Here is a 16,734-nt window from a genome sequence, read left to right on the forward strand (position 1 = left end):
CCCTGGCCCTGGAGTTTCCTGGATGGTGCAGGCCAAGGTCAGCCTCCACGTGTGTTTTGCCCAGGGCCACCCTGCCAGAGCTATAAGGCAATCTGTGATGGAAGAGAAGGCAAGCTGTGAATCTAGGCTGGTTGCTGCTGGTGCTGGTCCTGAGGCTCACTAAGGCCGGCTGTTGCTTATTTGAGAGGATTTAGGAAGTTGTGAAGCATGAGCCAACACCAGCCATTCATATGGTAAAGCAGGTTGGATGGGCCCACAAATTGGGTGGTGTGCAGTCTCTGGGAATCTCCAACGAATACCAAACAGTATTAGCCAGGTTGATGGAGTCGTAGATATGGTACTAGCTTGCCAGCTCTGTGGCTCTGTGAGGGGAGGATTTAGAAAAAGGGCAATGGCTCTGCTTGCCTTGATGCCAGATACTTCAGCTTTTCCCAGTATGCCACTGATGCCTTTCAAGCTGCTACCCTGGTGCTGGAGCTGAGAGGGAGTGAGTCTGAGTAGATGAGTCCTTGTGTGGGTTCTTTAAGAGGAACTGCTTGGGGATCCAGAAGTTTCTTCCACTGATTCAATCCCCACTGGTTTTTGCAGCCAGAAGTTGTGGGGACTTACCTTCTTGGCACTGGAACCCTGGGCTGGGGTACCTGGTGTTGGGCTGGGACTCTACACTCCTGAGCTATCCCTCCTGAATTTTTATCCACCACACATGAGTTTGGGACCAGCCTGTTCCAGTCTGCATTCCTCCTACCAGTCTGGATGGATGTGGTTTCTTTAATTTCGTAGCTGTCAGACTTCCACTCAACTCAATTTCTGGTGGTTCTGAGTGATGGGTGTTGCATATTTCAGTTGTAGTTTTAATGTGGTTGTGCAAAGAGGTGAGCCGTGTGTACCTAATGCTGCCATTATGAATGGAAGTTGCAATTCAATTCTGAAATTTAAATTCCTTTGCTAGTTTGGTTTAGAGATAGCCTGTGAATTTATATTTTTAGATTGCCGCACATTAATTTCTACCCTGTTAGAACAATGAATTGCAAAAATAACTGTAAAATTAGTAAAAATTACTTAAAATGAATTAAAAATTATAAAAAGGATAATGCATCATATTGTTAGTCTTAAATGGAAAGGTGGGTAATTATTGCATTAATTTCACTGTAGCTATTACAATAAGATAATTCAGTGGGTTAAAAGTTCAGTTATTTTCTCATTAGTAATCAATCAGTCAAAAATCTTACTCTTCATAGTGTTCTGCAAATATGTTTTGTACATTTATAAAAATGAAAATAGCTAGGTATGAATATATTAAGCATGTAAACATGCTTTACCTCATTTAATCTCTGCATCATCCCTATGAGGTATGTATTTCTAATACGAATTTTGTATGCATGGAAAAGGTCCAGACATGCTGAGTAACTAGTCAGAGTCACAGAGCACCTCAGGGTTAGGAGTAGGACTCAACCCTACTACCAGTGGGGGCACATGTTCTTGGCCACTGGCCTCTGGGAGGTGTGGAGGGGTAGTTGGCTTACCCTTGCTTGTCCAAGATAGTCTTCATCCAGCAGGTGGAGAGAGGCTTGTGGTATAATTCCACGAGGCAGCCTCGATGCATGGAAGTATCTTTGAAAGCTTAACAGTCTTTTCACCTTTTTCTTGGTGCCAAATTCCCCTGAGTTTGCTGTATCTGTGGAAAATAATCAAATTCAGAAATTACATATGTAAAAAGCTCTACTTTCTCCATTACATAAAAATACAATGTATTATAAGAGAAATTTTAAAGATGCTCTCAATGCATTCTTAAATATAGTCTATTTAATTCTCCATCTGAAATTCTTCTAGAACAAAACATAGTATTTCTTCTACACTATATTTATTAGAATACTGAGATATTTTTGAATGCAGTTTTGGAAGACAAAGTTTATGAATTAAAACTACATTTTCTTATTAAAGGTGCTGATATATTTAGTAAGTGCAATCCACATGCTTCTGCAGGCACTTAAAGGAGCAATTAAGCTTTTTTTCTGCTCTATGGGAACCAATGGTCCAAAATTTAGATCAGCTTCTCATCCTACACTCACTCCAGTCTGAGCAAATCCTTCACCTGAATTAGAAGAGTTGAGAATACACTAGCTTAGACACGAGGAAATATTACCTAATGTTCCGAGAACGTCAGTGGCAAAGGAACCCATAATCTCAGCCTAAAAGTGACCTACATTCCCCTGACGTGAAGCAGACAGGGTGTTTACTTTCTAATGGAGTATATTCTCTTTTGCTAGTGGCCACAAAAGTCTGACCCTGTCAGTAGAGGTATTTTGATACTCATGTCACAGGTACCTTTCATAACTTGACTGTTGACATCGTGGAGGTTGTCCCGAAATACCCCAAGCACATTATTTGAATGCCTGTCAAGGGATGTCTTGTCTCAGCTGAAATTCTGTGAATCACTGTAGGGCCACGTAAATGACATCTGCTGCCAATTTTGGAGCTGGAGTCAATTGAACAGTCTAGTAGGAAAGTGTACTATTTATATATAAAGAAATATTGCTGTCTCTCATGCCTCTCCCCATTTCCCGTCGTCCTCTGAACTTAAAACCGGAGTGGACGCCAGAGGCAGAGGAAACAGTGGTCAGGGGCCTCCTCAGCCACGTGGCAGGCAGGCCCCAGTGCCAGGGAGTGTGTGACCGACATCAGTTCTTTACTTAGGTTGTGTCATGCACGCAGAGGCGTAATTCAGGGCAGACAAAACCCACTGGTCTCTGGACATGCTGCCTGACTTATCTGTTAAAAAAATGAATCTAGATTTCCAGTGTGGACGGAGACAGACAAGTCCATGTGGAGAGAAGGGGAGTGCAAGGAAAGCTGGGTGGTCAGGCACACCTCAGTATGAAAATCGGCACGCGTGGACTCGGTTCTGCTAGTGGGTTCTCATTCCTTTGTGGCAGTTTTTCAAGTCAAAAGTGCAGGATAAAGGGATTGATTCAGTTATTTAAAATATATTGAACGTTACTAAGGGACAGGCACTATTCTAGTTACTTGATGAGATCCTTCAGTTCTAGATGCCCCGGTGAGCAACACACAAATCCGTGTCCTTGTGAAGGTAACATTCTAGCATAGAGAGACAGTAAAAATAAACATAAAGAAGAAGTAATTTATTAAAAAATGTGTTAGAAGGTGGTAAGTACAATGGGTAAAAAAAAAGAAAAAAAGGAAAGCAGGGAATGAGGGATCAGAAGTTCTGCATTGGGGTACTTACAGGGGGCCTAATTAAAGTATATAATTTTTTAAAAGTTTGAAGCAGATGAGGGAGCTGGCCAAGCAGCCATCTGGGGAGATGCCTTCCACACACAGGGACCAGCACCATTAACCTTACAGTGGGAAGCATCCCTAGTGAGCGGGCATGCAGGAGGGAGGGGCAGCAGGAGTCCATGGGGATGGGGATGGGGGAAAAACGGGGGAGTAAGGGATGAGGTCTTGGAGCAAAGGCAGGGCATGAGAATTTTACAGGGCTCTGTAGGCCACTGAAGCAGCCCGGGCTCTGCTCTGAGTGAAGCATGGAATGACTACGATGTTTTGAGCAAAAGTGGTATGATCACACATACATTTAAAATGGGTCGTCTTGGCTTCTGTGTTGAGAGCGAGTTTGGATGCAATAAGACCTGTTATGAGGCCACTGAAATAATCCAGGCAAGAGATTATGGCTGCTCACACCCTGGGGGAGCTGTGAAGAGGATAGGAAAAGGATCCTGAATACATTCTGGGTGCCTCCAAGTTTTTGGCCTGCATGACTGGGATAACGGACCTGCCATCACCAGAGACAGGAAAGGCTGCAGGTGGAGCAGGTGTGGACTGGATTTCAGTTTTGCATGTGTTGAATTTAGAAGTCTATTGGAAAATGTGGCAAAGCTGTCAAGTAGAAATAAGTGGCTGTAAAATCCAGAGCCTGGGGAAGAAGACTGGGTTAGAAACACAAATTTAGTAGTTGTCAGATGAGATTAGCTAGGAAATGAGTGTAGACACAGATAAAAAAAGCACCCACGTCTGAATTCTGCAGTACTTCAGCTGTAAAGGGTGTGGAAAGAGTAGAAAAGATCAAGAGACTGAGGAGTACCCAGGGGAATGGAGAATAACCAAGAGAGTATCATTACTTGGAAGCTTAGTGAAGACAATGTTGCAAGGAGGAGCATGTGGTCCTCTGTCTCAAGTGTTGCTAACAGGTCAAGTACAGTGAAGACTGAGCATTGATCACTGGCATATAAACCTGTCAAAATTCATTGAACTATGCATTTAAAAGAGTACATTTTGTTGTACGCCTAGAAGTAACAATACTCTAGTAGATAAGCATATATAGCATTCAGATTTTGTTTTTTAAAATACAATTTCTCACTAAATGAAACCACTGTATTGGAAAAATGACTAAATCTGGGGCTGGGGCAGGCAAAGAGCAAGATGAACCATGACTTCTCATTATGTCAGAAAAATAAAGAAAAGCTCAAATAATGATGAGATCTCATTTAAAAATGACAGAGGAGACACCTTGAAGGGGTTCTTCTGAGAAAATACGGGGGAAATTGGAGCATCAGAATTAATAATGGAAGAATGAATCATAAACCATTGGCTGAAAGAGTCCACAAGTCCATACTGTTAGTAAGCAAGTAAGTAAGTAAGTAAATAAATAAATAAGGAGAAAGGAAAGTTCTTTCTTGCAGAGAGTACTGACCAGTTAAGTAAATGAAATTTATAGACTTAGAAAATTATCATTTTCAACCTCATAGTAATAACTGATTCAAACCAGAATCATCAATGGATTCTAAAATTATTAAGTAAGAGTTTAAAAAGTGACCAGAAATTTTATGGTATTAAAATATCTCCCCCCACCCAGGATGACATATTCATTAGAAAGAATAAAAAGTAGAAGTCATCTCAGATTGTTTTATAGCTGAGGCAGGGTGGCCCTGGATAAAACACAGGTGGAAGCCTTTTCCTGAGCCACTAAGGAAACCCCAGAGGCTGAACACCCAGGGGGCAGCTACAGACCACACCAGAGCACCACCACCCTGCCCCTGCACAGCTGATCTTCCATGGAGTGGGGAGGGTGGTGGTAAGTGGTCACAGCCAATCCTTGCAGCTGACTGGCCTGGGTAAATCCCTCCCAGAGATCTCTCAACTACAATCAAGGTTCAACTACGAGAGGAGGATTGCTCAGCCCACATGAAGGGTGCACCTCAAGTATCCAGCTTGGGTGACAGGGGAGGCTGTGCCACTGGACCCTGCAGGACACCTACCACATTAGGCCACACTGTGAAGGCACAGAGTCAAATCAACCATACCTAATACATAGAAACAAACACAGGGAGGCTGCCAAAACAAGGAGACAAAGAAACGTGGCCCAAAGGAAAGAACAGATCAAAACTCTAGAAAAAGAGCTTAAGGAAATGAAGATAAGCCATCTATCAGATGCAGAGTTCAAAATACTGGTTTATAAAAATGCAAAACACTGGTTATAGAGGAACTTAACAAGGACCTCAACAGCATAAAAAAATCTAGTCAGAAATGAAGGATACACTAACTGAAATAAAGAACAGTTTACAAGGAAATAACAGTTGAGTGGATGAAGCTGAGAATCAAATCAATGATATGGAACATAAAGAAGCAAAAAACAACCAATCAGAGCAACAAGAATAAAAATAATGTAAAAAAATGAGGATAGTATAAGCAGCTTCTGGGACAACTTCAAGAGGTCAAATATTTGCCCCATAAGGGTACCAGAAGGAGAAGAGAAAGAGCAAGAAATCGGAAATCTGTTTGAAAAAATAATGAAAAAAATTCCCTAATGTGGTGAAGGAAATAGACATGTAAGTCCAGGAAACACAGAGAGTCCCAAACAAGATGGATGCAAAGAGGCCCATTCTAAGACATATCATAATTAAAATGCCAAAGGTTAAAGATAAAGAGAGAATCTTAAAAGCAGCAAAAGCAGTGAGTTACCTACCGGGGAGCTCCCATAATACTGTCAGCTGATTTCTCAAAAGCAACTCTGTAGGCTAGAAAGGATTGGCAAGAAATATTCAAAGTCATAAAAAGCAGGGACCTAGAGACAAGATTGCTCTACCCTGCAAAGCTATAATTTAGAATCAAAGAGCAGATGAAGAGCTTTCAAAACATGAAAAAACTAAAGGAGCTCATCATCACCAAACCATTATTATATGAAATGTTAAAGGGCCTTATTTACAAAAAAGGAATATTAAAATTATGAACAATAAAATGGCAAAAAATACAGATCTATCAACAATTGAATCTAAAAAACAAACTAAGCAAACAAGAAGAACAGAGACAGAATCATGGATATAGAGAGTGTTTTGATGGTTGCCAGATGGGAGGGGGTTATGGGGGAACAGGTGAAGAGGCGAGGGGATTAAGAGGTACAAATAGGTAGTTACAGAGTAGCCATGGGGATGTAAAGTACAGTGTAGGAAATGATGTAGCCAAAGAAGTTAAACACATGACCCATGAACATGAACAATAGAGAAGAATTGCCTGAGGGAGTGGGGGGTGCTGGGTAGAGGGAGGTAAAGGGAGAAAAATCAGGACAACTATAATAGCATAATCAATGAAATGTAATTTTAAAAGGTAACATATATTATACTATTTATACCAATATTTCCTAAACTACTAAAGCAAACCATGACAACACTATATAGCACTTCTATCTGGGTATTCTTTAATAACAAAAACTAATTCTTAAGTGATGCTTGATAGCCATGTATGAAACAATAGGACTTAATTGTCTTATTTGTGGACATATATAAAAAATGAAAAAAATTCCTCAAGTTAGCTCTCTATAGGGGAAGAACATTAAATAACACAAAATAAATTTATTTAAAGCAAATATTAATAACTTATTTGTCAACTGTAATTTAGGGTGTACTATGTGCTGTATGAAATAATGAAAAACCAGCCTATAAGAAGATGAAGGTACATGTGGGAGAAAAAACCCAAGAAGAAGCAATCTGTGAGTCAGAGCCATAAACACTGCTTCTGAAGTGTTGCAATGCACCGTAAAATTACTGAATGAGATCTGACACATTTGTTTCCAGAGAACTTCCAGTGAGTAGTAGTATATTTACATTTATACTTAGATATATCATAATAGGTATTTCTGAGTGAAAATTAAAATGACTCGCTGAGTTAAATTTTATAGATAGCTCACCTAAATTCAGCTTTTTAGTCTTAACAATGTGACTAATAATAAAATACTATTTACTTAATGACTTTATATAATTAAAAATCACATTTAAGGGCATTCAAAATTATCCTGATGGTGCTTTTTATTTGGATTTTATTGTCCTTTGGGCTATGGATCTCCAAATTCTCATTTGGAATAGTTATAAAATGGTCCTTCAGATTGTTTCATTGCCTAATCTATGTGAGTATTGACCCTAACTGTAAAATTCATCTTCTGCTTACTTGTTCTTTTATGATTTTCACAAATATGTGCATATTAACACATTTCTGTACTGTTTAGGCACTAATTTTAAGGTTATAAAGTTTATGTTGGCATGACCAGTATGGTAATTTAAAAATTCACAAGTTGGGGTTGGCTTAAATGCAAAAAATGCTAATAAAAATTATTTTCATTTTGAGAACCTTCTTTATGACATATTCTCTTTACAAGGGCTAATAAACGTTGGCACCAGGAGAAACCTTAAATGTAGAAGAAATACCTGGGATAAAAAAAGCTGTAAGCACAAGTATATGATGAGGCAATTTCTGTCAACTGTGTATCTGGCTCCATTAGCAAGGTCTGTATCCATTGTTTCCAGAATTCGAATAGTTAGTAATTGGTGCAGAACTAGCTCAGGTGATACCAAGAAGAAGGAAAACCTTTATATCTAAGGGAGCAGAACTTACCTCAAATAAACATGATGACCCAACTCTATAAACCTAATGTGAATACATTCAGAGTATTAATGCAACCAAATCTTTAAAATACTATGTTATTAATGAATGCCCTACCCTGATAATTATTGCACTAATAATTATTATAATACTTATGTTGTTATGTATTATAACGATTATATGATAACTATAATGGAATTCCTTGTTTGGGTTAATGGTTATCCATATGCTTTATTTTCACAAAATTTTTCACGTCTTCTGTTATAGGTGTTGGTATAAGTAACTTGTTACTCCCTGAGGTCAGAAACCACCTTATCCAACTTTGTAACTCCTATGTCTAGTGACTAATTTTATACATAATAGAAACTTCACATGAAATTTGTTGATTTAGTTTGAATAAATTCTCTCTCAATTAGTTGACAGAAATATAATAACCAAATGTCATTTTAAAATAATCAGCCAATTTATAAAGTACAAAATGGTAAAACTTATACAGTAGTTTTGAAATCATTTTCTCAAACCCCCAAGTGGAGTTTCGGGGCACAGATCCTCCGGCCGCCGCCATGTGCGATGACCAGCCCCACCCCCCACCGATTGCACTCAGCTGTGCCTGTGTGATTGCAAATTCACTCTTATTTACACGTCTGACTCTGCTATTAGGCTGTAAGTTCTCGGAGGCCAGATTCCTGCTAGTTTTCTTTGAATTTCCACAATATCCTGCAAGTTGGAGGTGTTAAATGCATAATGGCAGAATTAAATAACTTTCCTATGCGTATGCTCTAGTTCTAAGTTCAAGAATGATGGATCCTGGAGAAATCAGAATGAAATTCCCGTTTTAAAGATGCAATCTTTAAAAAGATGATGAAAATTAATTAGTTTGTTTCTAGGTATAACGATTCCAGTGCTCAGGGTCATCTTTCACACAGCTATCTCTCTTGGCATTAAAGTCTACTTTTATTCATAAAAATACCCAGCTGCTGAAAAGCCCTTTAAAATTTAGGAATGGTATTATGATATTGATACATGATGTCATTTACTTTTTTCTTTTTTTTTTTTTGGCTTGACCAAGTTCCTTTCTTTTTTTTTTAAAGATTTTATTCATTTATTTTTAGAGAGAGGGGAAAAGAGGAAGAGAAAGAGAGAGAGAGAGAGAGGAACATCAATCAGTTGCCTGTCACACACATCACCACCCAGGACTGAATCTACAGCCCAGGCATATGCCCTGACTGGGAATCGAACCAGCAACCTTTACCTTTGCAGGATGATGCCCAAGCAACTGAGCCACATCGGTCAAGGCAATAAGTGATGTTAAACATAGAAAATCCTATCGACTCTATCACAAAACTGTTAGATCTAATACATTAAATAAAATTGCAGGATACAAAATCAATATGCAAAAATCTGTTGCATTTCTATATGATAATAATGAAGTATCCACAAGACAAATTTACAAACTCATTTGTAATGGCATTAAAAGAAATAAAATACCTAGAAGTAAATTTAATCAAGGAGGTGAAAAACCTGAGTGGAAATACGGTCTGTGTTCATGGGCTGGAAGAAATAATATTAATTACTTAATATTATTAATAATTAAATAATATCAATTATTTAAGGTTATTGATAATTTAATAATATTAAAAGGTCTATACTACCTAAAGCGATCAACAGATTCAATGCAATCTCTATCAAAATTCTGATGGCACTTTTCATAGAAATAGAACAAAGAATCCTAAAATTTGTATGGATCCACAAAAGATCTTAAATAGCCAAAGTGACCTTGAGAAATAAGAACAAAGATGGAGACATTACATTCCCTGATTTCAAAACATATTTCAAAGCTATAGTGATTAAAATAGTGCAGTATTGGCATAAAAACAGACATGTAGAATAAAGAGCCCAGAAATAAATCCACACATATACGATCAATTAATTTATGAAAAAGGAGCCAAGAATATACAATGGAGGAAGGATAGCCTCTTCAATAAATAGTGTAGAAGATTGGACAGACACATGAAAAAGAACAAAACTGGACCCCAACTTAATTCAAAATGAATTGAAGAGTTAAATATAAAACCTGAAACCATAAACCTCTTAGACAAAAACATAGGCGGTAAGCTCCTTGGTGTAGAGCTTAGGGATGATCTCCTGAGTCCGACACCAAAAGCGAAGGCAGCAGAGACAAATACAAAAACAGGTACGATGGCATCAAACTAAAAAGCTTCTCCACAGCACAGGCAACTATCAATAAGATGAAGAGGCAATCTACTGAATAGGAGAAAGTATTCGTGAATAAGACATGTGATGAGTTAAAAGGAACTAAGAAGTTAGGGTCTCTATATTCAGGAATTGAATAAAAATGTATTAAATCCCCATGTCATTAGCTCTTCTATGTAAATACTGATGACTTCTTGATGGCTGTCGCTGGAAGAAGAGTTTTACTTCAACACTGCCATGGAGTGGGAGGCGGAGGATGAAAAGGAAAGTCTTTAAAGGCAGGGTAAATTGTTTCTCTAGTTCTACTTTTAACATATGTGCTTTTCCAGTTGACATTTCTCTTTTATTTTCTTGACAGTGAAGAGAAAACCAACATGGCTGACATGAGTCATAGAACAGAATGAACTCCTCCCAGCTCACTGTGCGCGCACCTGCTACATTAGAGCTAGGAAACATTCCCCAGAAGGGAAGAGGGTCAAAATCTTTGTCTTCCTCAACCACCCTAAACACTGCTTTTTGGAAAACATGCTGTTTTTAGCCTATTGTTTTGCCTGACATAAAAACCCATTCCAACCCATGGATTATGAATCTCTAAATTCTGGTGTTCGGGGATGGTTGAAAAACTATTTCCTTTTTGTAAGAAGGGGAAAAGGCTTTAAAAATAAGCTCTTAAGACTTTTCTGGGCAACAGAGAGGTTTTTCAAAATCCCAGTTTGAATGAAATTTAAATGAATTAGTGAGAAGCAGATCAAATTTCCTCAGTCCTAAAGGAGAAATACATGCCAGGCAGTGTGGTTTTATTGAACCCTCCGCTTTTCAGAGTTTGAAATGTTTAGCAAATCCCGAGTTTTGAGGGCAATGGTTTGTGGTGAGCAAATTGAGATGACCAAACTTTCAGTTGATTCTAAGTCTCCAGAGGTTAAAAACTGCTGCATTAACTCCCTAGTTCTCAGCATATATTTAAAATAAGTGTGGTCTTTTATCTGGAGATATGTGTGGATTGCTATAGTTCACTACAAAATTCCAGATGTGTGTTGTAATATAAATGATTCCCTTTCACTCTGCTGGTTTTGTGCTCCCCGACCCCGGGATAATGGACCAACCCTTTGATTGCCTCCAGTTGTCCCCTCCACTCTATCTCACCTACCACTGACAGATTTATTCCTCAAACACAACTTCCATCATGTCAGCCCTCTGCTCCAAATTCCTCAATGGCTCCCCACTGTCTACTTAGTTATATTTATATTATTAATTCTGATATTCATGGCCCTTCACCATGTGATGCCAACTTATTTTTCCCACCAGTTCCCTTGCAGATGAACGAGTCTCTGTTTTTGCTGGTTTTTCTCCCCAGGTCCTGCATGTTTTTTCTTCTTCTGTACTGATTCCCACATTCCTTTTCAATTGGATATTGTCTCTACCTGTTGACATCCCATCCACCCTTCAATAGCCCTCCTCAAGTATTTCCTCCTGAGCTCCCAGTCGGATCCTTCTGAGAGTCCTCCTCACACTTTGTGAATGGTATCACAAAGCGGCGCTGGTGTTCTCAGGTCTCCTACTTTGCAGCACACTATTGTATACCCTGCTGGAGTAGGACTATTTTTATGGAAGTATAGTGCCTGTTTTAACAGATGTTTATTGCATTCAGGAATGAAGGTATGAGGTGATTACTGAATGAGATATAGGCTTTTTATTTTCCTGCCTACCACAGCACATTATTTTCCTCCTGGTAGGTACTACCATGGAATTTTTGAATTGAATGAATGTCCAGAACAGGGGACGATTCTTCTTATCTAATACAATAAGATAAGAAGAGCATGAGCCCCTAGGGAGAATAATTTGAATTTCCATTTCTTTTCTAAATCTGATCGATTTTCTAAAATGATTATAAGTGTATCTTTAGCATGGGATAGACTAATGCAAAGTGTATTCCTTGGAAGAGTTATGGATAAAAACATGTATCTCCAAAAACGTTCCAAAAGTATCCTTTACGTTTTGGTTTTTGGAAAGGAAGCACACAGTAAGTGAATGCCTTTCTCTGTGTGGGTTACAAAGGCTAGTGGAATTGTATTTCTCCTGAGTGAATCCTCTCATTCGATGGATAGGAACAAGTGGTTGGAGTACACTACTTCCACCCAAGTTCACCAGAGAACTTGAGATGTTAATCGTACATTGAGGTTTGTCTCTTATGGCCTATGTTTCTCTGTGGGTTATAGTGGTGCCTTAGGTGTAATCGTAACTACAGCTATTGGTGGAGGCCACTCCTAAGGAACAAGCTCGCATTAAGACTCATGTCATTAACAGGCATGGAAAGCTATGTATTTTCATGTCGAGTTAGATCACAAAGAGGAAATAATTATTTTAATGACTACTGCAGTGTCCTCCTCTATGGGTACTTGAACTGCCCCTAAAGATATAACTGACATACTTAATCTAGAACAAAACCAAGTCCCCCTGCATCCACTTATTCCATCTATAGCAAGAACAGGGCTTGGAACTGGGGTGATGGAACTAAGAAATATTGAGGACCTACTATGTACGTCTACATTTGTCATCCCATTTAATTTTCATAAAAGTGGATGTTAGGCAGTTGGTATTAATAGGTGCATGTTACAGAGGAAGCAATGGATTTGAAAAGTTTGGTAATTTATCCAAAATTACACAACTGATAAGTAGCAGAGCAGGGACTAGAACCGAGGTCTATCTGATCTCGAAGATGATGCTCTGTTCATTACATCCTGCTCTTTACAGGAAAGGACAAAGAGGAGGGGGCAGGTGGAGCATTCAAAAGAGAACCACATTTTCCCTGGGCTACAGTGATAAATCAACAGTAAGGAATTTCAGATTCCTTTCCTTTAAAAAAGCATGGTATAACTAAAACAATAAAAATAAATGGTAATATAATGTACTAATAGAGTGTTTCAAAAAACAATAAAGATTTAACTAGAAAAAAACCCAATGAAATAACTTTATAGTGAAATTTGGAAGTGATTCCATGTATGTAACTTTCCTGTTTCTCTTACTAAATGTACGCATGGAATATTAGGAGGTGAATAATAAATTGCTTGTGGGTTTTAAAATTGAAAACACATGTATTACTGACACTGACTTAATGTGATTTGATTATGATGTTATTATACAAAGACATTCGCAGACATTGGTTAGTACCTCAGGCCTTGGAAAAGACAAACATTTTTGTTGTGTACACAGAGCACAGCAGCAGTTTCTGGGGAAGGGAAAGAGTGGGAGGTACTTGGGCAAACAGGCTGCTCAAAATAAAACTGTGACAGGATGCACGCAGGCCTTGTGTTTAACCATTTGGAAGCCAAGATCGCAAGTCACATAAGGTTCTCCCTGAAGGGGGACTGCTGATGGAAATGCGGCCTGAGCACACAATCCCACTGTCTGGCACGCCCCTTCTTTTCTCTCTTTTTTCTCCCTCTTCTGCAATGATAATTTCTAATTATCTTTATAAGGTTAAGTGCCATTCTAATCAGGGATGGTTATCTAATAAATATGAAATATTATTTGGTAGCTCTAAATGAATGAAACTGAAGCCCTTTTGGCATGATGGCTATTGGTTCTTTCTGAATCTCTCTAGGTGCTTAGATCTAAGCAGCGTGGTAAATACCAGGAAGGTTCCACCTGTAAATATTCATTGTGCACCTACTCTGGGCCACATTAGCTGTCTGCTCTCTGTGTACTTGAATATACAGAAGTTTTAAGACAGTGTTTCTGCCCTATCTAGAGGAAGGCAGTGAAATGGACTCTATGGTTTTTACTACTTTTCATTATACTTCGGCTATGATGGGTAAGGAATATTTTAGTACAAAAATGCCTAGAAATTATCATACAAAGTGGAAAATGTGAGCAAGAGGAAGATCATTTGCCTGGCGGGCTCTACACTCAAGACTATGGTGATTCACTTTGCCTCTTGCCCTTGCTGGTGCCTCGTGTGTCTGCAGAGGATGTGGTAGCGTGGAGCAGGTGAGGGAACCAGGTAAGAGAAAGGAATGAAGAGGGGAAATCAAAAGAGAAGGGACATGCGAGCATCCCTCAGAGGTGATCTCTGTACCAACGAAGCCAATCTGAAAAGAAATGTGAGGAATTTTTGGTACCACCCTCTGAATCCCACATGGGTTTGAGAGTTCCACCAGTGAAGTTGTTCTCTCTACACGTCCTTCCAGATGAGGTGAAGCCTAGCTACATCAGGGGTAGAGAGGAAATCTGTTGGAAATCTGTTCCCAGTCTTAGGACTATGCAGACCATAGATCCCTAAAAACAAGCTTATAGAAGCCCATACTGGAAATAACATGCATGCAAGGAGCCGGCTGATGCTGCGGAGAGGCCTGCTCAGGGAGGAGCGTGGAGACGCCAGTGGAAAGGAGGGAAAGCAGGTGGCACAGACACGCACTAAGAGTGTGTAAAGTGCTTGTGCTGAGCTTCCTCTCACCTTCTTCATCCTAGCTCACTAGCACTGAATTCCGCAGAATGAAGAGTCTAGTTGCTGTGTCTGAAGCAGGTGGCAGAGAAGGAAGGCAGAGATCTGGTGGCTATAGAATCAATCCAGCTAAGGACTTGTGAACAACCAAAGATACTTGTCCTCTATTATTTCAATAGCGTATCCCTTTTCCCTTCTCTTTTCTTTCCATCTCTTTCTCCCTTCTTTCATTTATTTCCTTCTCTAAATATTAACTAAGGGTTTACTTTGGACCGGGCACTGGGCAATGCTTGAAATACAAAGATAATGAAGACACAGCCTCTTCCCTCAGAGTTCTCTGTCAAGAAGGGAGCTCACTCCTGTTCCTCGATGGCAGTAATAGCTGAAAATAGTTGTCCTGGGTTGGGGGTGGGACGTATAAACTTCCTTGGGACTTCCACTGCCCTTCCAGCAGACAACTATGTGGCTGGATAACCAAGCAGTGCCCTCATGGGGTTCATATTTTCAAGAGCAGCTAGAGCACCATGATATTGCTGCCGCTCCCCCCTGGGGTTTCATGCATCTCCCAGTGGTTGCTGGTATTCTGTGCTGGGCTCCAATAGCAACCCTACCCCAACTTATATTCAACAAATCAGTTATTCACGCATATCAGAACTGTCACATTTACTGGTCTTTATTACCCACTGAACTCTTACTTTGCCTTATTTACCTTTTTTAAATCCTTGGTACTGATATTCTTTGTTGTACACAACAGAATTACTAATTTAAACAAATTAGGTTCTATCTGGAGCTGACACAAATGTTTCCAACTTTTCATTTTCGAAAATAAAACTCTGTTAGTTACTTTCAATAATCAGCTTTGTGATAAGGATTAAGGGGACAGATGTCACATCGTCACTTTGGTAACTCGTGTAGGGCATATTTGACTCAAACATACATGCTAAGCCAGCCTTCCAAAAGAATGGAAATCTGACTCTCAAAATGCCAGGCCCTAGCTCTTGGTGAAAAGCAAAATCTGGCCAGCTTCTTCAGTGTCTTAGGGAATATCCCTCTCAGTAATGACAAATCATAGTCTGCCCCCTTGATGACCTGGTTGGGCTGACAGATTTCACGCTGTTTAAGAATGAGCAGTGAGGAGTGTTCTATTTGGAGAGCCTCCAGAACTGTTCTTCGAAGTGTCAGAAAGATTACAAGAGGGCATGAAGTTCAGAAGTTCACAAGTTTGAAGTCCCTTACCCTGGAAAGTTTCATTAATTTTTTTCTTTTTCTTGTATCCCCCAATGAATACTGCGGTTGCAAATTTATCAGCACGACTTGGTCAAAACCCACTAAAACGTAGGCCAAGAATCTGCTTCTGAAGCTACGCTGTCCAAATCTGCAGCCCTGGGAGGCTTGGGTGATTCAAACAGTACCTGATTTTCAGTAAACAGATTCTTGGTGATATCAAACTTTGGATACTTTCAGGAAGCCCAACTCTGAAACATTTTTTTTACCCGCAATAAAATGTTCTAAATTTACTTTAAGAATTTTTCTTTATTATGATTATAATTATTACTATTATTATTATTACTACCAGTTTGAACCCAACAGAGAAACTTCACAGTAAACAAGCTATAAACAATAAAACTTCTATAATAGTAATAAAATAGAATGTCATTATCGCAGCTTTAGAAGCCATAGAGTGAATAATCTTTTTTCTTTAAGATTCTTTAGAACCAGAGCTGTCGCTGATAAGTAAAAAGCCCATGGTGGGTTAATAACTACACATTAGTAATGAGGGACTTAAGAACCAAACAAGACTGAGAGTGCTATTGGCTTTGTGAGATCAAATGTTGTCACAATGATGGAAAGGGCCCGAATGGAATTTAGTGGCAGAAAGTCAGAGATGTTAGATGTCCCGAAGTGTTTGGGACAATTCTACATATCTAACAGTTGTCCACATCTCCTTCGACTTTTCAATGATGTTCAGGTATTCACATAGGTGAAAACCCTGTTTACATAAACCTGGAACCTAACTCTGTTTCCTGGTTTTATGTGCAAATACACAGTATTCTTTTGCACTATTTTAATACTCCTTTTTTTTCAGGAATGCAACTCCCATGCAAATTAAGGGAGGGATGTAATTTTGGCAGGTAGGTGGGGGGTGGTGGCAATGGAGCCAACTTTATCAGGAGTTGTCCTCCACCTCAGAA

The 16,734-nt window shown here is 39.2% G+C and overlaps 1 protein-coding gene across 3 annotated transcripts in view; it reads right to left on the bottom strand.

The window, feature by feature from the left end:
• Nucleotides 1–16,734, bottom strand: part of PDE7B (phosphodiesterase 7B) — a 296,607-nt gene that overhangs the window by 39,110 nt on the left and 240,763 nt on the right. For all 3 annotated transcript variants that reach the window (XM_037045696.1, XM_037045698.1, XM_037045697.1), the window contains one exon: nt 1,524–1,675. In XM_037045696.1, coding sequence (XP_036901591.1) covers nt 1,524–1,675 — 152 coding nt within the window. The remainder of the gene's footprint in view (nt 1–1,523; nt 1,676–16,734) is intronic.

The sequence above is a fragment of the Sturnira hondurensis genome, unplaced genomic scaffold (genome assembly GCF_014824575.4).
Source record: "Sturnira hondurensis isolate 20B ecotype Veracruz unplaced genomic scaffold, ASM1482457v3 Scaffold0004474, whole genome shotgun sequence".
Lineage (NCBI taxonomy): Eukaryota > Metazoa > Chordata > Mammalia > Chiroptera > Phyllostomidae > Sturnira > Sturnira hondurensis.